Raw genomic sequence first — 27,759 nt, forward strand, 5'->3', positions numbered from 1 at the left:
AGTTAGGCATCAGAACTGCTGTGATGTCAGCAAAAGCCCTTTTTTTTTTTTTGGACAAAATATCATTTGCAAGAGTTTTTTGCTGCATTCATGAGTTTTCAATCATCTCCTGCTACTGAAAACTGCAAAACATAAAATTTACCACGGAGTCGTGGTCTGTGAAAAATTTGACCTTTATAGTGTTAAACGTGCTCTTCTCTCTCTGTTGTCTTTTTTCAGCTCTTCCGGCTTGAAGGAAACGTGTGGAAGTACAAGTACCCCTTGGGCAAGCCAAGCTAGTCTACACAGAACCTGCGAACGAGAGGTTACTAACGGGTCCAGCACTGAAGAATGACCGAGAAGTTGCAGCAGCATCTTGTAAGTGGCAACAACAGCGCTTGACACTACAAAAATGCTTTCTTGAGGACAAACACCGAAACCCCTGCACAGAACAGCTATGCCATCCCCTTGCAAGGATCAAGCCTGGCTATCAACTTGTGGAGGATGCTGCTGTTGTGTTTTCACAGTCATTCCGGCAGCCTGTGCAATAAGTAAAGACAATGTTAGCCATTCCTTTGTGTCAAAAAACTATAAGAAAGAAAGAAAGTGCCGCCATCATTTCTCCTGAACTACGTGTCAGGTATGTTGTACAGTAAAAACACAGGAAAATGCAAGTGTTGTAATATCATTATGTATTTTGGAACTGAATTTTTTATTTAAGAAATGAATAAATAAAACAAAGAATTTTGCATCTGAGAAGCTCTGCATTTTTGTTTGCTTTTTCGTGCGCAATATATAACAAAACAATAAGGACCTGCCAACTTGTATACTTCAGCTCAACTGATATTGCAGTTTCTTTTGCAGCTGATCGGCACATATAGTTTCTCATTTTTTAGCATTATATGACAGGTGGTGGAGTTGCAGACGGGATTAATAAGCAATTGTGTTGCTGTATAGATTTGGGCTCTCCATGTGAGACGTACATGTCAGCTTTGACTGTGTACTAGGGCTAACGTATTAGAATTCGTCTTGAAGCATGTAAACAATCGTGGTGTGAATTGTCTAACTTCATCCAAGACAATGATCACTTGTTCTTGGATCAGCTTTTACTCCACATGACATGTTTTTCACACGTTTGTAACAGCCCTAATTCAACATTTTTAAATTCTAGAATTCACTCCTCTCCTCAAGGGTGCCAGCTGTCGCAGATTTTTGCAATGTCAGTGTAGAACATGACGATCCAGCAGACAGCACTCAAGAGTTCTTTCATGGCATTTTAGGAAAATTTGTTACAAATGCGTTTGTACAAACATACCAGTTTAGCCATGAGACCGTGCCTTACGGCTCGTGAGGGAATGATTCTTGGCCTAGTTGGTATTCATTGGGAGACACATTTGCCGCTAAAAGCATCTGGACACACAGGAAGTTGGACACACTGACAACGTGGTGAGTGTATCTTGCTGTTTATCGGTGCAGTAGGACTACGTTGCATTGTGAGGGAAACAGACATTCAACCTAGGAATGTTCAAGAACTTTTCCTGTGCCAAAACAGCCCCGAATGCAAGAAAGTACTTTGAAATATGTGACATGTTGGTGGTCAGGTTCTGGCATTAAATTCAAAGAAGGAAAGTTCTGGCTATGTTTTTTTTTTCTTCACTAGTAATGAACTTTTTCTGCCAAAGTGAAAGAATACTTTAGTAGCCCCATTTTTTTTAACTGTTTATTAGTCTTTCAAAATAAAACATCATATTCCATTTAGGCATGCAGATGCAATGCACTCACACTTCCTGTTGTGTTTATTTCTAAATGTATATAGTGCCATATAGGTATAGCAAAACTGTAATTCTTGCAGTTTTGAAGGAAATGCTTTGATGAACAAGGTGAACTATCTGAAGCTATAAAGCTTGAACCTAAATTTGATTCTTTCTCTGCGTACAATGAAATATGTTGGTTGGCAGGAAAAATATTTAGCTTCCTCTTTTGAGAAGACATATGGGTACAGATCAGTCAAGTGCACTAGGCAGGGCAACCCTGCAACACGTCCTAACTGTCCTAAGCATCTGCATCTGCGACGGTAATTTGTCACCTTTTGTGCTTGTGCCCCGGCACACAAGATATTTGGCACAAGATGCTCAAGGAAACCAGAGGATTTTATATGCCATTGGATAATGGACAACAAATAGGCTAACTCATTGCTGCGGAACCTCCATCACAAAGGGCTGCATGTGTTTACATTGTCTTTTCTTTGTTCTTTACTCCATATGTCTTGTGGCATATACCCTAAATAAAAAGAAGAGAAGGAAAGAAAAGCACTCGTGTGACTTTCTGGGCTGTAGCATGTGGTAGGTATGCCAGGAGCAACGTGAAGCATTGCAATTACAATGTTCATTCGACTTGCCTGCACTTTCTGAACTAGTTCATGAGGTGCTGCTCTTCGCTTTCCCTGCACTCGTCGGAGATGTGGTGCAGCATTTGTGCAGTTTGTGCCATGCCATTTCTACACAAGCAAAAACTGGCACTGAGCTGGTAAGGAACTAGTTCACGAAGTGGCACAGGGTGAGCCAAATGGACGGTACTCATGGTTGCCACATGGCTGCCACTTGGCAATTTTATTTCACGTAATTGCACTTGTTAGTCTTGTGCGTATGTAAAATATAACTCTATATATGCCTGCAAAGAAAGGAAGAAATTGTCGGGGTATGTAAATGGTTGCATAGCCTCAAAATTAAGTAATACCTGAGGGCTGCGATTTTATGCCATCATTGCCTCCCCATCTATAATTGCAAGACCTCGTGCACTGCTTTTTTGAGCTGGACATGCAACGCCACCTGCGGCAAGTGGCTGCAAAAAGCTTATGTTCCCGGCGCACAGTTGTGCACTGTTCAGCTTGGCACGTGGAAGCGAAAATCATTTTTACTATATGTGACCAAGAAAGGCACAGACTATGCACACACTAAGCACTTTGTGCTGTTGCGGCTATGAGTGTCGCAGAGAACACATGAAAACTGCCTTAAAGCTCGTGGCAATATCATTCGAGCTATAACGCTGTGTGAATAAGAGCTGTCCGGCTCGGACATTTGCACTGATGGGCACCGTGTAAGCATCTCTAGAATTTATTGTCTCTTATACGATGTCGATTATCATGCCGAAACGTTCTGGGTGCTTTTCTAACCTTTCTTTTTCACAATCTTTCGGGGCCGTTTACCTCAAAACTGATACATAGATTAATGCATCTTTACGTGATTGTGGCATTGCAGAAACTGGGAAGCGCTTAAGAAGTTCGACGAAGCGCTCCAGCTCACTCCTGGTGATGTCACAGTACACGAAATGAGAGCTAGCTCAGGTGAGAGTGACGTTGGACAACCATAAACAATTAAAAAGAAAATGCTTCAACAATCTTTTATGGACAGCACACATACACTTTGTGAAATTGTGAACAGTCCTGTCAAATTTATTGTGTCATATGGCAGACTATTGGCACTAGGAGGAAGGTGGCGTCAACAAAAAGAAAATATTAATTAAGCCGGCTATTTGTGCGTGTTTTGCCAGCACTTATATAGAACACGCTGTTTTCACCATTATATCATGACGCCGGCAAATGAACACGTTTATCGTACGTGATGCACTTTTACTATAAAACGCAAACTTAATTGCATGCCGAAAAATATCGCAGATGCACTTGTCCCATTTACCTATAAAGTGACCTCAATATTTGGTTACATATATATAGAGTTATGTTTAGTTACTAATGTTCAAACACATAGACTACACTAAATATTTATCGACTAATTTTCCCAGTTTTGCTACTGACGCGTCTCGTACATGCTTCAAAACACATGGGGAAGTGATAAAATGCAATTTTTATTGGTTTTCAGGAGTTACGAACACGGTGACCATTAGCGTATATGTTACCAACCTAAACAAACGTGATTTATGTGAAGCATTTACTAGGTTATTGAAGCGTAGCAAGGCAATATTAGTGGGGTCGAATCAGTCACTGCCAACTTGCGCCCTTGCGTGTGCTAGCTAACACACGCAGCGCGTTTTTGTGTATACACTGCGCGAATCAGCTCGTGCTAGCTGATAAAGTTGGCACGGCGACAGTAATACGATTACGCTATGCTTAAGAACGTTACCGACGTTTTCTATTCCCCCAAGCCGAGAACTGTTGGCTGCACCTGCAGCTCTTGCGCCTCTGACCAGTACTGGTACGTACTTATTTTCGCTTTTCATTATCTTTGTTCTTCGACAACTTGCGTTGTTCTTGTTTTCGCTTTCGGTTTGCAAACAAACGTGGCATCGTCATCGCTCCCAGTTCAAAATGTCGCCAAGCTTCGTGTCTGAGTAATTCGCGTTTGCAACAAGTTGGGTTGTAAATCCTGGTTCCTGGTTCGACGACTTTTATTCGTCTTGGCGCTTCGCAGTCATGAAGGCTACCACCTTCGGATGGAAGCGTAAGGCGAGCGGCAAGGTGGCACCAGACCTCTCGGCCGCCTTTGAAGATAATTGCGCGGACGAGAACGCCGATCCCCCGGACGGCGTCGACTGGCTAAGCGGCTACAAGCGCCGCAGGAACCTTCTACTCGAAGACTGCGCGCAGAAGAGCCGTCGCCTCCGACAAGAAGGGACAACGTTGGCAGAGCTCGACAGGTGTGTCCCGATCGTGTGTTACGATCTGTATCAACAATTTAAGAGCGTTGATCTGTATATTGTCCCCAGTCGAGGTCATTGGCGAGAACGGCTAGAATGCGCTTTCTCGGTCAACACGCGCAGGCCTGCAAAAGCGTAAATCATGAATTGAGTTTCGTTTATCTCACTGGCCACCTGCGTGTGACGGAAATGCGTTCATGGCTTCGCGCGAGCAATCGTCCTCTGTATCGAGTGCTCTGCATTTGTATCGAGTCCTATAATTTTTGCCTGCAAAAATGCATATCAATTGCATTCGTACATCAGAAATTGTGCGATAATTGCCTACAAGCTTTCAACAAGATCTCGCTAGCTTTTAATTAATGTTCCTAGCACTCATGCCCACTTTTGAGTTGCCCGTCACTGAATTAGTCGATGAAATATCCTGGTTTTCTCATTGTTTTTTTGTCCCATGTTTGTAGGAAAATGTGTGAAATGCGAATGGCGTTAAGCCGCAAGTTCGGGGCTGTTTATCTCGAAACTGATGTATAGTTTAATGCACCTTTGCGTGATTGCGGCGTTGCAGAAACTGGGAAGCGCTTAAGAAGTTCGACGAAGCGCTGCAGCTCACTCCTGGTGATGTCACAATTCACGAAATGAGAGCTCAGGTGAGAGTGACGTTGGACAACCATAAACAATTAAAAAAGAAATGTTTCAGCAGCACTGTGACACCGCACTCAACAGTGTTTTACTACCATCAAAACATTATTCATTGATTGGTTTAAAACAAAGTGGGAAGCAATGTTTTTCCTTTGAAGTGCTGCATGGGATGTTTGCAGCTTTACACCCAGGGCAGCCTCATTGTGATGGTGGCGAAATGCACAAACGCTCGTGCATCGTGCATAAGGTGCACGTGAAAGAATCCCAAATGGTCAAAATTAATTCCCCACTACGGCGTGCCCCAAAATCATATTGTGGTTCTGGCATGTAAAATCCAGGAATTTTTGTTTTCCTATTGCTGCTTTCTCTGTCATAACTAGGGTGGGGCTAGTTGCTGGTGCCAGCTTAACATATCCTTGCACATTCACGAAAAAGTACAGACAGACTCAAGAAAGACGACAAAATGTAGGCTGTGAATTAACTGTCCCAACAGCAAGTGCTGCTAAAGCCATCCCTGCATATTGCATCTTGCTGGCCAGTAGGTTCCACTGGAACAACTTGTGAAACGAAATTTTTGTATGTCTTCCAGTTGTTCTGAGAGAATGTGCAATAAATGAGAGCATGTGACATTAGTAGACGTGTTAAAGATATAACTGAATGTTCTGGTGCCAGTCATATGTTGAAGAAGCAAGACAATGTTTACTGTTTAGGTTCTGATGCTGCTGCGGGAAGACTTTGCAGCAGTCCAGGAGGCGGAGCAGGTTGTAAAGCTAGACCCCTTGTGGTGGGTTGCGTACCAAACCCTTGGACGAGCACAGCTCCAGCTGGGCGAGATTCAAATGGCAAGATTGTTTTTTTACTCACAGCATCTTTTTCTTTAAACTCTTATGTTAGTGTGTGGTGTGTATAGCCAAGAGCATGCATGGGCAAGGGCAGGCCGTGGAGCGTGAAGCTTCTGTGAGTGTGCATAGTTTATAACTTGCATAAACTTTATACTTAAAAGAGCAGTGTGGATTAGAGAGCAAGCCGGGGTAGCCAATATTCTAGCTTAGATCAAGAGGAAGGAAAAGCTCCTGTTATGATTAGGGTAGATAACCAATGGTCTATTAGATAGTTACAGAATGGCTGCCAAGCTAAGAGCAGCACGTTCGAGGATGGCAGAGAACTATGTGGCATGATGAAAAAAAAAAATTTACAGGCATAGGATTGTGTCAGCTGGTGCAAGACAGGGGTAATTGGAGATCAATGGGAGAGGCCTTCATCTTGCAGTAGCTATAAAATGGGCTGGTGGTGATGACGATATACTTTGAGGCAATTGCATTGCAGTCTAAATACACCGCTTTTACTATGAGCACAACTCTTGGTCTTCCTCAGGCACTTCGAAGTTTCTGCTTTGCGGTTCACCTCAATCCCACGGACGAAGAGCTCCGCACAGAAGACCTCCTGTACACTCTGCAGCTTTTGAGAAAGAAGCAGGTCGCGGAAGAAAGCGAAAAGGAGGCTCCAGTCTGCTTCGATGAAGATGGCAATGTCGTTGAGGTGCAGGACACCGAAGCTACAACACCAGAACTGATTCGCTGCCGTGAGATAAGGTGACACGATGCGTTGGGACCTGGCTGTGCTGGGCCTGTGCAGTGAGAGTCTCCAAAAATGCATGGTGCCCTCTTTGTGAATACATTGCACCAAAGTGACTGAAGAAAGCAAGTTATCAGGCTTGTGCTTTTGGTTCGAAGCTGCAACATAATGTGTTGTGGACTTTGCAAAAAAAACGATGCCTGTCTGTGCTCGTGATTGTGAGGTACTGATGTACCATGCAAGAACTGTTATTCTGCAACATTGTTTAAAATAAGGTGCATTGGTGGTGGATATTAAATGTTCAAGACAATAAAGCCCTTCTTCGTGCTCGCAGCTGTGCCCTTTGTTCAGCACTCACCGTCACCTCTTTGTGAAGTGAGAATAGACTCTGCATTCTTTCAAGATGCTAGCCTGCATCAGAACAAACACTGGCGTTCACGGTTCATTTGTAGAAGTGGTGGCAGCGACCATAACATGAGTGTCACATGAAAGAGTAATGGCACCTTTGCAGCTGGGCAAAGTGCACTCACTTAGGTCCAGCTGACATACACTAGATAATACATCGTGACAATCCAGAGGGTAAGCAATGGGTCACATAGCTTTGGCACACAACATTGTTAAGCAAGAAATTGTCATCTACCTAACTGTAGCACGAAGCTACATTCAGGTAGAGCCATGCGAGTTTCTGAGAAACTTACATGGGTTTCCTTGTAGCTTGGCACTAGAGTTGAGTGAATGACCATGTTTTTCCTTTCCCAAATCTTCCATCTTCCTTTGCCGAAGTGATTCTGAATCTTCCTCCGCAGAACTGATTTGTTGTATGACGGTGCGCTTGGCAAAGTGGATTAACTTAAAGTGAGAATGGTGACATCATGGGAGGGTTTTGTCAGTGCTTAAAGGAGTACAGTGCTTGGTGGAGTACAAAAGATTAATGGGAACTGGGAGGCATGATATTTATGCTAGTTACAGCTGCGCAAGTTAACAGGAGCTAAATGAGACCTTCATGTGCTTTAACTGTGTCGCACAGTAACTGCAGTCAGCAAAACAATTGTTTCAGCATCTTTAATATCATTTGCTTTTACAGTTAGTGTTTGCATTTTTGTGATGCTTTGTTTTCCTTTTTTTTTTCTCTCTTTTATTGCTGTGATGGCGGTTCTCGTTACGTGTGTCTCGAGGAAGCAGGCCTCATACAAAGCAGTCATATCACAATTTCAATTCCTCTGCCTTGGAAAAAGAAATGGAAAAGAAAAAAAAAATATTTCTAAAATACTTGTAAGTCTTGATGACCCGTTATTCCACCAACAAGGGAGCAGTTGTGATTATAAATAACGCATTCCCCAACACCCATAGAAACAACATAAAACAAATGCCCTGAAACCAGCAAAGCACTTGAGGGAACGAAAAAAAAAAAAAATTGCCGGCTTACAACACTAGTTTGTGCGACAAAGGGCAAGGTAGACCATCAAATGCAGCTATGCAACCCTGCTGTAGGATCACCTAGTTTTTTGCATCACAAACAGCCCATGGCATAAATTTTCTGCAGTTGCTTTTTTAAAACTGCTGATGATTCTTGCACAAAGTACCAAAGCTCATCTAAACGAGCCCTATTGGTTGCTTACTGGCAGTTCCGGCGAGCAAGGTGACCGACGTGGCTTGTGTGAATAATTCCATGGGAATAATCAACGGGCATAACTGCAGTACATGGACTCGTCTAATCATTGTGCTTGTAGCTTCAGATATTGTTGTGGCCTTATCACAGTTTATCTTTCCACGTTTCCAAGCAATCATATTTTTCCAAATACGTGAAGGCAATAATTTTTTTGTGCACAATCACAATCGCTGCAAATTGTAGCATTTATAATGCAATATCTTGCTGAAAACGATAAATTTTAGAAGTCGTAAACCAGTTTGAAGTCGAAGCGACAATTTTTTTCCAGATCCATGTAACTACCAATCGTTCCCGTGCTGGCCGAACCTCAATGCTTGTAGCTCCCATAGACACTAGTGCCAAGTTCCCTCTAGTGGTTTTTTTAAAAAACTCAATGGCATGTAGCCATCTGTAGACTGCACATGACACCTGTGATGCAACTATCGACTTTATCGCATCCTGACATTAGAGAGTTTAACCCTGTCAATATACGTATTACCATTTACAGATTATCGAACTGCTGGATACACAGACATGGGCAGCTTAAAGCCCTTGAAAAATAGGGCAGCTGTGCTGGCAGTGCCATCTTGTGGCACTTAGTTCAACTGCAGTGCATAGAATTGTTACTGCAGTGGCAGATTACAAGCTACATAGCTGCTGCTACAAATTCCTTGCCAGCAGTATAATCATTGATGTACACTTTGTGGCTGTCCTTCTTATTTTCCTTTAGTGAGAACGTTCGTGGAACACAGCAATGTTTCTTATGCACTGTGGTTGAACAAAGCATCACAAGGGGGCGCTACCGGCCCTACTGCCACATATGTCTCCAGTGTTCTGTACTTCTGTCCAACAGTGACAGTATACAGACTCACCGAGACATTAACAGGGTACTGTACCAAAGAGTAATGCACCGGGTAGCAAGCACATTTCATGTTACGCCGTGTCACGAAGACAGTATCTCAAGACACTCTGCAGAGTCCACGTGAAGAGTTCTCATTTCGGCAGTATTCACTGGGTAATCCGAGCAGGCTGGCACAATCTACGTCAGTCATCCAACAACACACAATGCAGCGAATCCTGCCAAGGGGGCATTACATGACAAACGGTGTGCACTGTACCTCGATGTCTTCTGTCTGTGACATTCCTTGCGCAACGTGGATCACAGCAAGCAAGCAACGATGTGCAAGATGACAAAATGATTCAGCGATGAGCAATTTGCACAAGTATGACTAAGTCTTGCATCACTTCAGAGTTCATTTTCTGTATAGTTGCAGACAAATGAAACAGAATGTAGGTGCTTGACTTCCATATTTTTTGTGCTGTGAAGCATACTGGATTATCTATTAAATGGAGAACAAACAAACACAATATTTAATTGAATGTAGTAACTACAGAATTTCCTTAACCAGAAAAAAAAAAAGCTGTTATGATTTGATCAATGAAGGATAAGTCTGAATAGTAGTGAGGTATTTTTCCTGGGAGTGGACAGCTTTGTATATGCTTCTGAACCATGTGTGTAGTTATGAAGATGGTGAAAAATGCACCAATCACTCGCTCTCATGCCTCTCACCTCGAGCTTGCAATGAGTAGAATGTCACCCTCTAAATGAAGCAGAGTCACAAAATTTACCAAGCGATGTGCGCTTTGATTATCGCGTTTCATTCAGTAAGCGCTGGACTATATGAACAAATGGAACATGAACAGGAAACTATAAAGTAGGCCACTTCTTAGGAGTAATAACTCAATTGTGCTGGCACGTATCTGGTCACCGAAAATGCTGTAGGACCTAAACGAAATGTACATCTGAAATTGTGCAAGCATCGCATGAAGTGGTGAATAGGGAAATGAAAGGATGTGCTCTAGTTAGCTTTAACTTATTTCATTTGTCTGTTATAGTACATGCTGCATGAGACACTGTTTGCAAATGTATGACAATGCCTTTTGTCCATCCAGAGCGCATGTAGTGCTACAGGCTGTGCTCAGTTCCATTCATGTTGAGGCAATGTAATGCTTTTTCAACCCAGCTTGACATTCACTCGAAGGCTCATAGGTAAAAATGATATTGTGTGCTCTCACTCTAGACAGACGTGTGCACATTTGTATTAAAGTGGACCAGATGACAGATACTCACAACCAAGCTCTGGGCAACATGAAGAACTGCTTTGCAACTGGATGCCCAAGGCGCTTTTTTTAACATTAATGTCTTTGTGTTCTGATAAATATTTGACAAAAAAAACCGGGAAAGCTGGCTACTCAATATGCACACTGAAAACCATTCCTGGGCATGCCAGCACTGAAAATAAAAGCAATCCGCAGGATAGTCGACAGCTATGTCAAATGTGCAGGCTTGTCGACTATTACAGGAAATACTTCCTTGGTATGTAATACTACATAACTTCAACATAACTTCATTCCTTCTGCATTACAGGAAAATTTCGCCGCTATGATGCCTCATAGAAAGTTAACGAAACATTAATATGTGGGCTTGTATTTCAAATGTAAACTTTCTGTGTGTGCCTGAATGCTAATGAAATGTCAAGCCTAGAGGGTGAGTGAAAGCTTAAAAGTCATTATTGCATTCTTAATCCACTTGTCGTATGGAACACACCATTACTTCTTGCACATCATACTTTTCCACAATCTAACGACACCGGGAACAGCTCCATATCAACATTCAAGGACCGAGGCTTGGAGCGGAGAACAGATGAATCTGACTTGAAAATTTTACGTACTGACAGGGCTCAACCAATCGCTCTCTAGCGCTAGAGATGGCTGACTAGATAGCCAGTCTGTGACTATGCCCTTGACGACTTTACTCAGTGATATCTGTAATCCTGGACTAAGAGCAATCAATGCACTAGCGATGTGTTGTTTCTGCATCATCTGCCCTCAACCAACCAGCAAACACATACAGAGAAAGGTACGTTATAAGTGTTATGTTAATGCACCTGCCTGGTGTTTGGAAATCATTCAGTGACTTCGTTCATTTGTTCACTGACTTCACTACAGTGACATTTCAAACATGTGCATTGTTTGTGCCTCACTGCTTAACCCAGTGGCACGCATCCCCTTTTTATAAGTTTCACTTCCTTTTCATTCATGCATTATTTGGACAGGACTGAACTGCCAAACACACTGAATTGGGCAGGACTGAACTGACAACCTCGAAGCAGTCTTTGAAATCACCAAGACATTTTGCGGCTCATAGGGCTAAGGTGGTTCAAGCAAGGTCTTGTGGTGATTAAAACTTCAAAACTTAACCATCTTATGTGGTACCTTCCCCACCAGATGAAGTACCATTGAACTCTTTTGACCAAGTGATGTAATCACACTGTCACCCACGCTCCAGATGCAGTCCAATGATGGCCTCCAAATACAGCAATTACCGTTTGCTTCAGAATGGAGAAAGTATTTACAATCACAGACTTGGAACATGCATCGTGCTGGACACGTGCTCGACACATGTACATCTGTGGCAGCTCTTCACAATAAAAACTGCACAAAAGACATGCAACTTGCCACAGTTGTATGGGGACAGATCCAGCGCAGTCATGAATTATTGGAAATCAGTCTTTTTTCGGGAACCGTATGGTATACAATATTATATCAGTCAGTGCTCATTACGAATTTACCAGGCACCTGCTATAAACAAGAGCGCACAATAAGGTGCACAAATCTTGACACTTCAAGCAGCAAGCGTCATTAAATGCAGCATGACATTCTCGCTAGTTCAAACTTGCTTCTTGCGTCAACATGAATGTTCCACGACGCTCCACGCAACAGGCTACACTGTCGGCGCAGTACCTTAAGTTCACTTGCCTTGCTGTCGTGTCCGATTGGCAAGGCGGTCGCAATGTGGCTAGAGATCAAGCAAACAAAAAATACAATTTGTCATATAATCCATCAAGCCAAAGAACGGATGACACATAGTCTTATGATGTCCCATTTGGCCAGAAGTTCCAGACGTGTGGCGCTTTTAAATCAATGCAGTACCGGGGTTGACACTATCGAGTCAATACAGCGTCCCGCGCAAACCGTACTCCGGAGCCAGCCGCTGAGAGAGAAGACGAGAGGGGGGCAAAAAAAACAAAAAATAAATTGCACTACTTCGACGTTACTCGTCGCTTTTCCTGCATCTTTGCTGCGGCTTTCTTCTTCATTATTTGCAGCCGCTTGTCCGCAGACATAAGTAGAGATGAGGATGCCGACTTCCCATTGCCACCTGCAGTGCTCACGGGGACGAGTGCCGGCGGCGACGGGCCGGAGGAGCTCGATGATGAGGAATTGCCATTGCCTCCGTTATTTCCTCTGGAGGATCCGGCAGAGGAGGAACCGGACTTTATGGCGGTGGCAGCTGCGGCTAGGCTTGAGAGATTCTGGAATGCGGTGGGCAGCGGCTTCTGTGGCTGCGCGGTGGAACCCATCGGCTTCAGCGGCTTCGGTTTGCTCAGGTTGGCGGCGAGGCCAGCGAGTCCGATGGGCTTATTTGGGCCAGCAGAGGAAGACAGTGCAGGAACCTGGATGTAGAAAGATGGTGGGGCGAAGAAGTTTGTGCAAGAGTGCGAAGGTGGGCAAAGCAGCTACAGAACCACATGACGATAGTCAATGCAACCTGACATGCCTGGTTCGCTCTTGCTTGCAGCTTTAAGTAAGGAAGGCACAACTTTTGAAGCAGCAAAAAAAACCAGCAAAAATTAGATTTTCTGAAAAGGACGCAGTAACTTGACCTGACATTTTCTCTTGAGAGACCACTGTGCCCTCTTTCTGAGAACAAAATGATGCCACCCTGAACATGCAGATGAGTGACACATAAAAGATAGCACTGTCATTCAAACGGGCTGCCCACATTTTCATTATTTTCGCCCTTCTATAGCTTGCGACATAAAAGTATGAGATTTAATTTTGCATAGAATTACAAGACGTACACCTATAACTTTCTTTAATGTGGGGTGCACTACTTCTTGGTTGTGATTGCGAGCAGTGAGAAAAGTCTCTCGCCTTCTTATCGTTTCGTGCTGTGTATTAAACAGAGTACAGCAATAAATGCTCTGCAAATTATTATAGAGCGCCACTATTGCGTTAATCTTTGGCTGGCTACACTGGGAGGGCCAAGAATTTTTAAATCACCCGAGTGCCAGTCAAATCACAATGGTATGTCACCTCAGGACTAGGCACTCAGAGTGCGAGGCCATGCCTGTTATGCCCATTTCATGCTTGCAAGGGTGTGGTCTTCTCGGAGTGCTTGTGCAACAGCCTTTCATTTGCAGCGCTCCAGTTACGATCATGCGTCCGCGTTGGCTCACCTTCAACTCGGCGCGCTTGAATGGCTGAGATGTCAGTGGTGGAGGCGTGTCTGGTTTGCTTGGTGGCGTCAGCTCTCGTGGAACCCCAAAGGGTACCTTCGATGCTGGCTTTGGAGGCTTGATGGTCTGAAAGTAACACAGATGGACAGACAGACAAGGAACTTTATTGATGGTCCTGAGAGCTGAAAGGAACACACAAAAAATTATCCCTTGAAAGAAAGAACGAAAGGAAGAAAGAGACCAAGACAGAGAGGTCTGTTTCTTATTTTTCCAGCATTCTATTGCATACCCAAGAAGCTAGAAGATTCATACTAGGTCTGGTAACATCGATGAACGATTAATCACTTAAAAGTATCCCGCAAGACGATTAATTGTCATCAATGTCCACCTTTCATTTAATAGACTTAATCGATTGGACATGTTCAATTAATAGTTTTCTAGAGTTTGACAGGAGTGGCAAAAAAATTTTGAAATTGTACTAGAATGGCGGAGCATGAGCATTGACTGTGTTGCTGTGACAGAGCGATTGTCGACTGTTTTTGCAAGTCCTGAGTGATGCCGAGCGCTTCCCCTCTCTTCCTCCACATGCCACCATGCCGCCTGATGAGACGAAATGAATTGAAATGTCCTCGCAACGAATGGCATACTATAGAAACCCAGTCATTCATTGTCATTTCACTCCCAGTCCCCTAAAAAACAGGCACAGCATTCACACCGGCTTGGAGCATGTATTTGACACAGCAATGGAGTTCATGTCAATTCCAGCAAATCTACAGCTTCCAAGTGCCTATTCTCGCATGTTAGTTCTGTGGCCATTCGAAGAAGGTGTCGGTTTCACCCGAACAGCTCAGCCGATTGACATTCCTTCGCTCTGCTGGAAAGAGCATGTGGCTTAAAATCCTAAACCAGTAATCTTCTTTCCCCCTGTGCATATTTCAATTTCTTGCATATTTCAGTTGGACTTCGCCTTTGACTTTTGCCATTTTTCTTATTTCTTGTTTAACTGTGCAGTACAGGAATTCACTAGTGCCATGTAACTTGTTTAATTCTGCTCTAATTGCCATTTTATAACATATGTTGTCTATCTTTTCAAAGGCCACTAGTGCCAACTCTATTCAGTTTTTAACAAATTAAATATTATTCTTTATAAAATTTTATTAGCCTCATGCATGACTGACGGCAGCGTTGGGAAAGGCGCTCCTATGAGGCAAGTCGGGAGACCCGCCTCTGTCGCCTGCTACGCTCCGGCTATACTATAGCTTCATTTTCACGCATTTTCTCCCGCTCTGACTGCATCTCGGCGAGCGTAGCACGGTGCCCACCAATTAGTGTCCGTATTCTTTTTTTTCTCATTTTAGTTCTATAAATGACAGCATTAGGAAGACGATTGAATACTGTAACACTAGGGTTTTACGTGCCAAAACCACCATTTGAATATGAGGCACGCCGTAGTGGGGGACTCCGGATTAATTTTGACCACCAGGGCATCTTTAACGTGCCCTCAATGCACAGGACCACGGGTGTTTTCGCATTTCACCCCCATCGAAACGCGGTATTAGCAAGACAGCAAACGTTGTATAATTAATGTGTCTGCCATATTACCACACATTGTGGTAGCCCAGTGGCTGTGGCATTGCAATGCTAAGCTCGAGGTCGCTGATTTGACCGCGCCTGCGGCGGCCACATTTCGATGGGAGCGAAATGCGAAAATGCTCGCGTATCCTTAAATTTAGGTGCATGTTAAAGAACCACAGGTGGTCAAAATCAATCCGGAGTCCTCCATTACGGCGTGCTTCAATATCACATGGTGGTTTTGGCACGTAAAATCACGCCATTTCATTTCTTTAATAAAAAAAAATTTCGTATAACAACAGCACTCGCGAGCAGGGACAAAATTTTGTGACTCAGTCATAAAACATTGTGCCGAGCAAGTAAATGAGAGTCTACGCAGCTTTTGAAATGAAGCACGACTGCAAGACTCGTTCACAAAATTTTGCGTCGGCTAAGTGGCATTGCATTTGAATATAAATTGTAAATTTCACTCACAATTCTAGTCACTTGGTGTTGCATATATAAAACCTTTTCCGAGCAGAAAAATCTATCTATGTTTTTCAGTGACAAGTGGTTTATCTCGAACACTAGTTGCGCCATGCTCTATCTTGTTTCGCAATCGTCAAGCATGCGTTACACTATATTCTTGCAAGTAAATCTCATTACCACTTTCTAATGCAAAAATATTGTTTGTTAAGGTTAGCATCTGTTCAGTTTACTTCTAGATTACCGGAGACCACTCAGAAGAGATTGCTTCATCAGCACAAAAATAAAGATATTGCTATAAAAAAAGGAAAACGCAGGAATGCCAGTGGACAAGTTATTGTGCTTTGTGTGTCTACCCTTGCTTTAGAAAGATTGTCATAACAAGTACAAAATTTGAACCTGTAAGCTACAAGTCAAAATGGCAATTTCCTGACTACTAGGCCATGCCTCTTGAGATCCATCCACAACACCGTAGCATGATTATGTAGGAATTTTTCAGCGTTATGTTATTGTATTTTTCATTTCAATACTCTTTCTTTGTTGTAATAACCTGTGTTCATCTCTTTATGCTGCTGTGAATTTACATAACGGAGGTTGTGGGCTTGTCAATCTGCCAAATAGCAGCTTTTATGGGCCGCTCCTTTGTCTGTTTGTTGAAATAGACGGAAATCTATTTCGTGATGGAAATGCTAAACCTTAATATGCCATATAATAAAAGTGGCACCAGTGTCTCGTACGGTCGAACAATTTTTAGAACCAAACACCTGTTCATGAAAGGCATAATTAATTTTGTGTTATCACCAGGCCATGTGGAAGGAATGCTTCTATACAAGAGAAAAGGAAATCAACAAAACCTAAAGGACAAGGACGAAAAGTTGGCACATTGTATTATTGCAACCGTGTTTCTAAAGTGAGAGTGAGACAGAGAAAAATAAAAACTAACACTTAGCAATGGTTCTCCAGAGTTTCTCGAGTGATCTCAGTCACCTTTTCGCACTTTGGGTGAAAGCGTTCACAAACCGTCTTTCTTTTTTTTCAATTGCCACCAGGTCGACTCACCATTTTCTTCATGTTTTTCGTACACCTGGCGCAGTACCAGACGAGGCGAGGGTCGTTGACATCATAGTCGGTAGCTGGCGGCCTATGGCACTCCTGTATTATTAGAAAGAAAGGAAAGCATTGGTTGGCTGATTGATTAATTGATTGATTCAGTTGCTTTACCATCCCAAATCAACACAGAGGCTACGAGGGACATTGTCATATGAGCTCCGGATGATTATGATCACCTAAGTTTCTTTAGCATGCACCGAAGTTCAGCGAACAAGAGTACTTGCACTTTTACATGGGAAGGGCCTCCATGCTTTTATTTAAGTAACACATATGCAGCAGGGCGAACTGCTCAGAAAAAAAAAAAAAATATGTATCTGCGCTTTGTCTGATCGAAATGTGGCTGTCATGGCTGGGAACTCAAATAGAACTGAAACTCACAATTTTATTCTCAGCAGCGGCACGCCATGGCCACCGCAGTTGATTAAAAAAAGAAGAAAAAAATGTGAGGCCAATGCATACAACAGCGGAATAGGAGATACAGTTTGTCCTGCTGAGCCAACTGTCACAGAATTAGCAAATCTGCAAACAACGCTTCGAAGTTGACAATAACACACCTGGTGATAGAGGCAGTGGCACTCTTGGCACTCGATCAGCTGGTTCTTGGCAGTTACGTCCTGTTGGCTGTGAAGTGTGAAAGGAAGGAAATGCAGCCTTGATGTGAAATTCAGCATTGCAACATTTATCAGCTTTCTTGTGGTGCGCCTTCAGGTTCAGTCCATAGGCAAGGTTTGGGTATGGGCTAGTTGGTATTCCATTGTTTCAAACATCACTTACAGTGCATACAAGGACGAGGGACCAAAAGAACAACGAAGACACGTCGTTGACACAACATTGTATTTTTCATTCTTTTGGTCCCTTGTCCTTGTATGCGCTGTAAGCGATGTTTGAAACAATCAGTCCTTAGGTCTTTTTAACTCCATAGTCCAGGCCAAGCCAGTGTAACTGTTCACGACGACATCTACTTGCATGATGTAGATAGGCTGTTTTATGATTGCAGTTCCTTGCATCACAGCTGTGGCCATAAAGCGTGTTTTTCTCACAAGTGTGTTTCTTGTGACAAAAACACGAAAAGGGAAGATGACCTGTAATTGGGCACATTGCATAGTGCATTGTTTTCTTGCAGAGTCGTGAATCGGACAGCAGGACTGTAAGCTTTACAAGAGTGCAGACGCGGCCTCTGCATACTTTCTCAAGAATAAATATGATCTGATTTGCCCACCAATGTGAAGGCCAAAAGACTTTTAAGCCAATAAGGTTGGTACCATCCCACAGCTACAAGCTTGCAACTAGAAGGGAGATGATGAACTGCTTAGGCCGGATTGAAGGAGGGCTAGTCAAACTATGATTGCCAAAAAGAAGTAAAAAAAAAGACGACAGTATAAAGGTCAGGATAAGAAAAGCAAAAAAAAAAAAAAAGAAGAAGTACCAGTGGGAGCAAAAGTTTAGACTACCATGGCAGCAGCAAAAAATTTAAACTGTCCTAATATATCAGCCATGCAAGATGAAATTCTGTCAATGCAATGCATTGGTTGATCAAGAATTAGGACATGAGCTGTGCCATTTGAGTTCAAACTGCATGTGTAGGCAATGAAACAAAAAATCTTTTTCGCAGCATCTCTGCTCCGCACAATTTTGCCTGCGACTGTGAATGCACTCTTCACATCCCATATTGTGCTTAGTATCTTTCTGCATTCTTGCTGACGTGAAAATACTATTTGGAACAAAGTCATAAGACCAGAGATAACATGGAGAAACAGCATCTTGTGTTGCTCACTTGCACATCACACAGACTTGACCCATGTCGACGGTGAAGTCATCTCCGTCGCTGCTTGAGTCCGGGGATGAGGATGAGGCGAGACGACTAGCTGGCGATGCAGACTGGGATGAGGCTAGTTGTGGCGACTCCGTGCGGGCACGTTTGGCTTCTAACAAACCACTCACCTGTACAAAGCAATAGTTTACACATTTGGTGGTGCAAGAGTGCACGCACTCGAATGGTAAAAATTCAATCAAAATCAGTCTGGCTAAAGAGTGCTTTCAATTAGACCAATAGATGACATCTGAGGCCATGACATTCTTCTAGCGGCTACAGTACGCAACAAACATGGCCTTCGAGATCAGTCTCAGTCACTCTCGGGAAGTTTGTGCTGGATGGATGGATGTTATGAGCGTCCCCTTTGGAATTGGGTGGTGGGTTACACCACCAAGCTCTTGCTATTACTGCCTAATGTCCTACCCAGGTTGAAAAATAACTGGAAAAAAAGAAGAAAAAAAAAACACGATGAATTCCTATAACCAAATTTGCTGACCCCCTATTGCGAATTTCGTTTTTGTACGTCCCCGTCTTTTGCTGTTTCCCTACTTTTCTTCAAACAATCTTCCAATTGCCTCTTACTAATCTCTATTGCGGACATGTTTACTTTACCCCTGCTCTCGCTGAAACCAAGGGCTTCAAGGAGGCCAGTAGTGCCTAAATCGACCGCTGGGCAGATATCTTCACATTCTAATAAAAGTGACTGGAGGGAGTGACATGGACACCACCTACTGGATGAGCACCAACCAAGTTTATCAATATTCAATCCAATGTTTCAAAGTCCTTCCAACTACTTCATCAAGGGTAAATTTGGGAAGCTGCAGCAGCATTTTATTGACCCCGATTTCGACCCTGGTGTTTTTTTTTGTGTGTGTTGGAAGTTACCTTGTGAAGGTCTCTGCATGTAATGTAGGTGACAAAGCTCCTAATGATTGGCTGCTGTACTTCCTGCAAAAAACACTGTTCGGATCACAAGCCAGATTAATAGAAAGCTGCTGCAACTTCCCAATGCCAACCCTGGTAAAGAATTCAGAATGACTCTGTAAATTTGGGTGAAACTTAATAAGACTAGTTGGTTGGTGTTTGCATTATTGATCATATTTTAAAAGTGCAAATGTAGCAATTTTGGACACCAATAACAAAAGGAATGCTTTCATTCTTCCTATAAATTTGCAATTCAGGTGAACAAGTATCAATCGATGCGAGATGAACCGCTAACATGAAATGCTGCGTTTCCTCATGTCTACTCACCTGCACATCTGAAAAGTGTGTAAGCTGTCATTCTGTCAGAAAAACTTGCCTGATAAAATGCAACTGTAACCCAAAGCGTCATAGAATAAGTTCTCAATAAAACATGCCAACTTGTTTTCTTTAAGAAGCAATATAGCAACATTGTAAATTTGCAGATGTATTGTCAAGTGTCCACACCCACGAGGGACATGAAAGGACACACCGAATTTGTGGTTGAGCAATCATTTCTAGTGGCATGGGAGTTCAAACATGACATGAATAAATACGATGTTGCTTTCCAGCTGAACATTTTTTCTTGTGAAACGCTTTTATGTTCGGCTAAAATGTTTAGCTGCTACGGCCTTTTCTGTGGAAATTTGGCTGTCCCCTCTCACACCATTCACGTGGGTGTAGTTCTTTACTAATGTTTAATAACAGCATCATGGCAAGCAAGAGATGCAAGAAATCTTCCTTGCCTCTCCCCTCCCCCCCCCCAAAGAAAAAAGAAAGAAAGGACAAAAGACCCCTTCCCCCCTCGACTACTGGCTCTGGTTCCTAGCTAAAACTATTGCTAATACTAGCTAATACTCATTAAAAGGTAGCAGCATCTAAATTCCGCGAATACTTGCCTCTAAGACGGGCGATGGGGTATCCGCCTTTGTCGCCAAGACAGGAAGAGGAGGTGGCTTGCACTCTAGAGGTGGTGGGTCTTTCCGTCTTGGCTCATCGCTGGATAGGCTTCGGATGGCCGACAAGGCGGGCGGACCTCCATTGTTGCCAGTTCCGGGCTCCTGCTTTGGCGACTGCCGCCGTGCCAAAAGGTGTGCCTTGCCATCATTCTCCTGTGATTACAACAACAACAATGCATGTGGAGAAACACACATACAAAAACCATACATGCACATTATAAACGGCAATGCCAGGAAAAGGATAGAGGAAATTAACTTTTTTTTAAATGGAAAAGTTGAAATAAAGATTCCGGCAGAAACCATCTTAGGATGACTGTCGATGTTAACGTTACTAGCATTGAAGCAACATAGCGACACGCCATACTGCCACCGCCAAAGTATCTCATGTATGAGCTATGCTGCAGGCAGGCTGCAGCGGTGCTGCCGCGAAGTCCGCACAGGGCAAATGTCGGAATACATATTTAGAAGAGAGTGTCTGAATATATACGACATGGGTTCAATTCCACCTGGCACCAAAGAAATCGTGAAGAATATTTATTTTTGCCATATAAGAGCAGCGCATACCCAGTGGCACATATCTGGTGACGAAAGTTGGTGTCATAGGTTTGATTAGCGTTTCCAATAGGGTTTGCTGAAAGTACAGCGCTGTGTGTGTATTTTATGTGTGCCTCTCCTCGTCTCGAAGAAGGAGGGGAACCGAGGGGCCCGACTTTTGTTAATCACAACCATATGAGGCCGAAGAGATAATGGAACCAAGAAAAGCATGGGTTAACTTATTTGTAGATTCAATTGAAGTGTAGAAATGATAAAGGGAAAAGAAAGTGGATGAAAAAACGACTTGCCACCGGTGGGAGTCGAGCCCACAACTTTCTCATTACGCAGTCAAAAGGATGTTCGACATCCCTCTGCGATGGACCGAGTTGCACTGGCTAAGACTCGTCGAGTAACACAAAAATAAATGCCCAGGAATGTGAACGCCGGAACAGCCGCTGCCATGGCACAATTGGTAGTGCAACACACACATAATGCAGAGGTTGTGGATTAAGCTCCCACAGGTGGCAAGTTGTTTTAGAGCGCAGTTCTTAGGTGCCTGTTCCTGTGGCGAGCGTCGGCAGCATTTGCGGTGTAACCAAGCGAACGAGCACAGCGAAAGATGAAAGAGGGAACGCAGAGAGGGAGATGAAAGCTGCGGATGGCCAATGAGTGTCCCGACTTAATTAAGTGCGCGCGGGAAACTGGTGTCATGCAAACCCGCCCGACCGCTTTATGCCTACTCGTATCTGGTCTCAACCACACCGGTCATTCCATACTATCGTCTGCTCCTGTCAGCTCTCGCTCGTGCCTGTTTCAATTGTCATGGTTTGCGATTGTTTTAGAGTGTAACTCTTAGGTAGCCATTCCTGGGCGAGCGTCGGCGGTGTAACCGAGCAAACGAACAAGCGGAGAGGGGGGCGCGGCGACAATGGCTACGAGATGATGCCAGAGCAGTGCACGTCGGCTGGTAGATTTGTCGGAGGTGGCTGCTGGCTCTCGCGATCTCCAGGTTAGTGAGGCAGTCACGGCACACTTTGCTCCGTGTGCAACATGCCGCACGAGATGGATCGTCCATGCCAGCCAGTATATTGTGAAATGAAAACAGGTATACAGGTACGCTCAAATTTTTGCATTGGAGAGTATCATAATAGTCGGTGAATTCTTTTTTACACTTGCATTTCCATTTATCATTTCTACACATCAGTTAAAACTGCGAATAACTTCCCCTATGCTTTCCTTGGCTTCATTAGTTGTTGGCTTCTTCAGGTTGTCTTCATCAGATTCTGTGCTATTCCCTGTGTATGGTGTCAAAGAGGTTCATTGAAGCGCAGCATATACCTAGTGACACATGATCAGTGACCCAAGCTAGCGTGAAGGGAACACAATTAGATACCTGCATAGATACTGCAAAGTGTGAGGAGTATCCTAAGAATGCTAATCGCACTAATACGAAAAAGGGAAAGGAAAGTTAACAGAAAGACAACTTGCCAGAGGCGGGATTCGAACCCACATTGTCTGCATTACATGTGCGCGAGTGCTCTGCCATTGAGCTATGGCTGTGGCTGTCCTCATGTACACTTTCTTGGGCACTTGTACTAAATATAGCTCTGGGAGTGTTAGTCAGCGCCACTCATGAATTAAACACACACGCACACATGCACACATGTATAAGCTCTTTCCACTTTGAAACACAGAGACGGGTGCCTACCAGTGCCTACCAATGTCAATGTGTTGCAGGCAACTTTGGCAGGTGTGGGAAACTACTTAGTCATCTTAATCGTGTTACTGCAGAAGGCTAAGCTGGCAATTCGCCATGGATTGTCATGTTGACTATTTGAAGCGACTTTGACAGAAAGAATGGCAGGTGGCATTCCCTGCCCATGCTCCTGTGCGCTAGCAACGTCATGATGCTCATGCTGCCAAACGTGAAGGATATCGACAGCTTGCACATCCGAAAACAAAGAGACTGCTGCAATGCATTGAGCATGGAATCGGGGCAGCCATCTTTACTACTTATTTCAAAACTGACTCTAGTACTGCCGCATGTTCGTGATGTGATATGTGAGGACTTGTGCAAAGTTGTGAAGACTGCAGAGGACTTGTAGCACAATCAATATTGTGTTATCGTTGGGATTGGTTACTCAATGCTACAAATGACAAGAAAAACAAAAGAATCAAAGGGAAAAAAAAATTGGAGACTCAAGTCACAAGCCCAGGTGTTGTTAACAATGACTGGGTTGCTGGCACTATCTCAGGGTGGCCCCCACCAATGCACACAGCAGCCTGGATATACAAAATGGGCATGTTTTTGACTATTAACGCCTTGTGGTTGTGACTATTGATGCCTTATGAACTCTGCCCTCACTGAGTGTTTCCTGCTGCATTGTTCTAAAAAAAAAAGAAATTCATACCTTGTATGAACAAAGTGGCTTAAAAAATTAGAAGAAAACATAGTGGGTCAACTAAAAATTTTGAGATTTCTTAGAATTAACCAAGTTTTAATTATGGTGAGGTAGTACTAGATTAATAAGTAAATAAATTAATTAATCAGAAAAGGACATTGACCAGCTTGATGGTGGTGAGCAGCGTCTTGGTATCCCTCCCCGTAGAGCCCCCACTGGCGCCTTGGCGTTGCACGAGCGTGTCTTCGATGAGCTGCCGCAGCTGCTCAGCCGAGTCCTTGGCTTTCGAGTGTAGCAGTCGCAGGGCCTTGAGGAACAGCGGGTCGAGCTCTAATTGAGCCATGACGATGACGACGATTTTGCCTCGATCCACCCACAAAAGTGGCGCTCGTTCCTGTCAATAAGAGAAATTAAGCTTGACCATTCCAATTCCAAATATCAGCAACGTGATCAGCAAGGTGGAAAAATTGAGCCTTGGACTAAGAAAATGTTATGCAAGTGCCCATTACTTAAAGTAACTTTGAAAAAAAAAAAATTGCAAAAAATCAGTTCCTCACATCAAATAAGGCCACCCATATTGCTTTGTCTACCCTGGAGTAAAAGCTGCGTGACTTGGAAGTTGACACCCAGAAGAGTGTTCTTCTGGAAGTCATCTTCATTCAAAGCCACACACTGAATGAAGACTGTATTGCTTTGTCTATCCTAAAACGAGTTGTGAGACTTCAAAGTTGACACTCAGGAGAGTGTTTTTCTGAAAGTCTTCATTTAATGTGAGGCTCCGAATGAAGATGACTTCCAGAAAAACACTCTCCTGAGTGTCAACTTTGAAATCTCACAACTCGTTTCAGGATAGTCAAAGCAATAATGTTAGTCTTATTAGATTTCTTGAATCACACAAAGGCCACTGATGGGTGCCCTGTTTAGTAAAATCTGAGGAACTGATTTTTCATTTTTTTTTTTTCAGAAGCAAAGGAAATGTAAAATTAGAACCAAGCGAGACAAACGAAAATGGGCCTCATATTCAACACGAACGCATAAAATTACATATATCTACAAGTTGTAACCCAAAAAATAATTATCAGACCCAGTTTTAATCCAATGACAATCAACATGTGCTGTATTTGTCCTTGCTGTTTGTACCAATATTGCCAAAGGAGCATTGTACTCCCAAAGAGATGTGCAATTGGTGGAATAAAAAAGAGTGGTAGATCATGTACACCCTTGAACAAAAGAACTTGGAAGCTGGAGGGTTAAAATGACATTTAAAAGATAGAGGCGAGGGAGACACAGTCGAGACCAGCAAGTAATTGAACAGATTGGTTCAGTGATAAAATTGGTAGTTGGTGTGTGGAATTGGTTGGCAGAGGACATGGTAAGCAGAGACACCTGGTACAGGCCTTTGTCCTGCTGTAGATGTAGGGTAGTAATGATGATAATGCAGGCAAACAGTAAATGAGGTTGAGTTGGTTACTGCCCTACTGCAAGCCACTTGGCACTTTCCAGCAATGTCATCCTTGGGCGGATTGTCGAACAGGGTGACTCATGAATGCAAAAATTGCCGAAAGGCATTGGGGTCGAGATAGGCATCGCTACAATATAGTGGCCCTGGACACTGCCCAATTCCATTGTTTGTTACTCTTTGATCCAGAGAGGGTGGAGCAACCATATGAGGCACTCGAGGAAGGCAAAATGGCAAGTACAACAGAGAACTTTGACGTCACTGTTTTAGGTGAAAACCAGTATGGAAATGTGAACAGTAGGACTGGTGGAGACACCTGGTGGCACAGTGCTGAACTAAACTGTGTGGGCCTGTCGTTGTGTTTTACAAATTGGTTAAATTATGAGGTTTTACGTGCCAAAACTACGATCTGATTATGAGGCATGTCGTAGTGGTTGACTCCGGAAATTTGGACCACCTGAGGTTCCTTTATATGCACCTAAATCTAAGTACACGGGTGTTTTCACATTTCTCCCCCATCGAAATGCGGCCGCCATGGTCGGGATTCGATCCCATGACGTTGCACTTAGCTGTTGTGTTTTGCGGCTGTAAATTTACCTGCTGCCAAAAAGACATTTCTTACTGTGAACTCACTAACAATACAGTTTTTCCTAACATGAAGTCTCACACAAAGGGGCAATGTTTCAGTGCATTCCAATTTGAATGTAGCATCACAAGATGCCACCACCAAAGCTGCTGTTCATGTCTGCATACTGGTATTATGTTAGGGTAGCTGGTATGGGTGTGTAGCCGTGGGGTAGCCATATTATGCTACCCCGGGGGTCAGATAAATTTAAAAGCTGCTCATGTTTACATACTGATATTCTGCTAAACACTATAAGCTGATACAGGGCTACCCCCGGGGTAGCCTCTTGGCTAATTTGGGGGAGAGAAAAATGGAAAGCTGTTCATGTTTGCATAATGGTAGTCTGCAGAGCGGGCAGCTGGTGAGGGGCTACCCCAAAGGTAACCCTGTACCAGGCTACTCCTGTGGAAAGAAAGCTGATGGATGTATAGCTATAGGCAATATTACTTGAGGTTAAGGCAACGAAATGGAGTTGGGCAGGCCGTGTAATGCATACGGCAGATAACCAATGGTCTTTTTAAACTCTCTACTATGGTAGAATTTGAGATTGTCTTGGATACCACATTTTCTTTAGGGAAACTATCTTGCACCTATGATACAAAAAATTGTAAGCATGGATTGAATTGCCCATGCTTCCTGAGCTAGACCTGGGAGTACTACTTGACTTTGCTATTCATTGCACCGGTGCAGCACCTGCACCTTGCAATTTGTTTCACACAATACAGGCTCCTTTCTGAACGAGTTGCACAAGTACAAGGAGGGCACTTGTGGAAGAGGTACTGCACGCCTCTTGCAGGAGCTGCCAGCCCTGTTGTGCATGAGGCAGCACTTTACGATTATGCATGAACTGGCTTACAAAGTACAGCGAGACTTGGATATACCTGATACACTATTTTTAATTGTTAGCCAAGCAATTTTATCATAGTGAAATGTGCATGCCACACTGTTCTGGCTTTTTCCTGAAGCATGGATATAGAAGAGGTAAATAAATAAAACAAAAACAATAAAGCTCAATTTTTTTCCAACATAAAAAAAGTATTATGAAAAAAGAAAGAAAGCATGCTGTTGGAATGTCAATCTGCAATTTATGCGGTAAAAGAAGTGCTGTTCAACTAATTAAAAACTTTTTTCTTGCATAAGTATTTACAATAATGCAGAGGTAATAATGATACTGTGCCATACATTAATAATAATAATAATAGTAATAATAATAATAATAATAACAACAATAATAATTTCAATGCCAATTTTTTGGTAGCTCGCGGCTGGACGATTAATTATGGGATCACTTAAACTTTTACACGCAAAAAGAAAAGATGAAAAAAAGTTATCTAAGTGCGCAATTAAAAAAAAAGAGAGTAAGTGGACGGACGTCTAAAACAAACCCGACAGGGGCAAGCGAAAGAGCGCTGACTGAAAGAGGAGAGAAGGATGGACAGATGAGAGGAGGTGAAGGACGCGATGCAAACAAAAGAGAAAGTCGGCTCATGGCGGACGCCCAGCTATTCATAGGGGCAAGAAAAATGTCTGTCACCGACTGTGACGGGCGGCACTTACGTTCTTGCTGGGGAAAAATGAATTTGCCGGACCTTCCTACGTTTATTTGGGGACTCACACCAGCGTGCAGCCCCTCCGATTAAGTTTTTTCGGCAATTTTTTGGCGAGCTCCGGCACGTCTGACTTGTCGGCGATTGGCGATGCCGATTGCGGTGCGACGGCCATAAAAGTTGAACGGCCAAGGAAGGCCGCCCTTGGACGCGTAGAATGTTTAAATATTTTGCGCGAAAGCATTTCTAAGCTGCAACCATAGCTCAATGCTTTTATTAAGACCATAACAGCAATTTGTACAGTTGTCCGAAAAAAAAGTGGCACACATAGAACTTTCAGAAGCTGAACAGATCTGAACAAAAGGCCCTCTTACCTGCACCATGTTGACATCTTAAATTTAAAATTATCTGCCGCTGTCAGAGATCTGTGGATGCTACATTTATTAATTGAAACAATGTTTGACTGTTCAAATTTGCATGTATTTGCTGCTGGTTTTCGTTTTCGTCGTACGACCAGTACGA

General features: G+C 43.3%; 3 protein-coding genes and 1 long non-coding RNA gene across 8 annotated transcripts in view; 3 read left to right on the forward strand and 1 right to left on the reverse strand.

Annotated features, from left to right (window-relative positions):
* LOC126539196 (oxysterol-binding protein-related protein 11-like) overlaps positions 1-738 on the forward strand; it is a 29,196-nt gene extending 28,458 nt beyond the window's left edge. For all 4 annotated transcript variants that reach the window (XM_050185940.3, XM_050185937.3, XM_050185939.3 and 1 more), the window contains one exon: positions 220-738. In XM_050185940.3, coding sequence (XP_050041897.1) covers positions 220-279 — 60 coding nt within the window. In that variant the 3' untranslated portion in view covers positions 280-738. The remainder of the gene's footprint in view (positions 1-219) is intronic.
* A 3,569-nt stretch (positions 739-4,307) lies between these two features.
* LOC126539198 (tetratricopeptide repeat protein 33-like) lies at positions 4,308-7,173 on the forward strand. The gene is made up of 4 exons (XM_050185942.3): positions 4,308-4,629; positions 5,192-5,273; positions 5,976-6,107; positions 6,640-7,173. Exons 1-4 carry the CDS (start codon positions 4,406-4,408, stop codon positions 6,859-6,861), a joined length of 660 nt encoding a protein of 219 aa, XP_050041899.1. The 5' UTR covers positions 4,308-4,405; the 3' UTR covers positions 6,862-7,173.
* A 712-nt stretch (positions 7,174-7,885) lies between these two features.
* LOC126539201 (integrator complex subunit 12-like) lies at positions 7,886-27,405 on the reverse strand. The gene is made up of 8 exons (XM_050185947.3): positions 27,248-27,405; positions 23,770-24,000; positions 20,611-20,823; positions 18,713-18,879; positions 17,493-17,559; positions 16,888-16,980; positions 13,792-13,917; positions 7,886-13,005 (listed from the first exon to the last, which is right to left on the reverse strand). The coding sequence occupies exons 2-8, from the start codon at positions 23,947-23,949 to the stop codon at positions 12,592-12,594; spliced, it is 1,260 nt and encodes a 419-aa protein (XP_050041904.1). The 5' UTR covers positions 23,950-24,000; positions 27,248-27,405; the 3' UTR covers positions 7,886-12,591.
* LOC140214091 (uncharacterized) lies at positions 12,851-18,156 on the forward strand. 2 transcript variants are annotated; one of them, XR_011891012.1, is made up of 2 exons: positions 12,851-12,939; positions 18,062-18,156. It is a non-coding gene; the product is annotated as an uncharacterized lncRNA (long non-coding RNA). The 2 variants fall into 2 exon arrangements; XR_011891013.1 differs by lacking the exon at positions 18,062-18,156 and adding an exon at positions 16,633-16,780 and having other exon boundaries at positions 12,865-12,939.
* Positions 27,406-27,759: the final 354 nt, after the last annotated feature.

The sequence above is a fragment of the Dermacentor andersoni genome, chromosome 11 (assembly GCF_023375885.2).
Source record: "Dermacentor andersoni chromosome 11, qqDerAnde1_hic_scaffold, whole genome shotgun sequence".
NCBI classification, from domain to species: Eukaryota; Metazoa; Arthropoda; class Arachnida; order Ixodida; family Ixodidae; genus Dermacentor; species Dermacentor andersoni.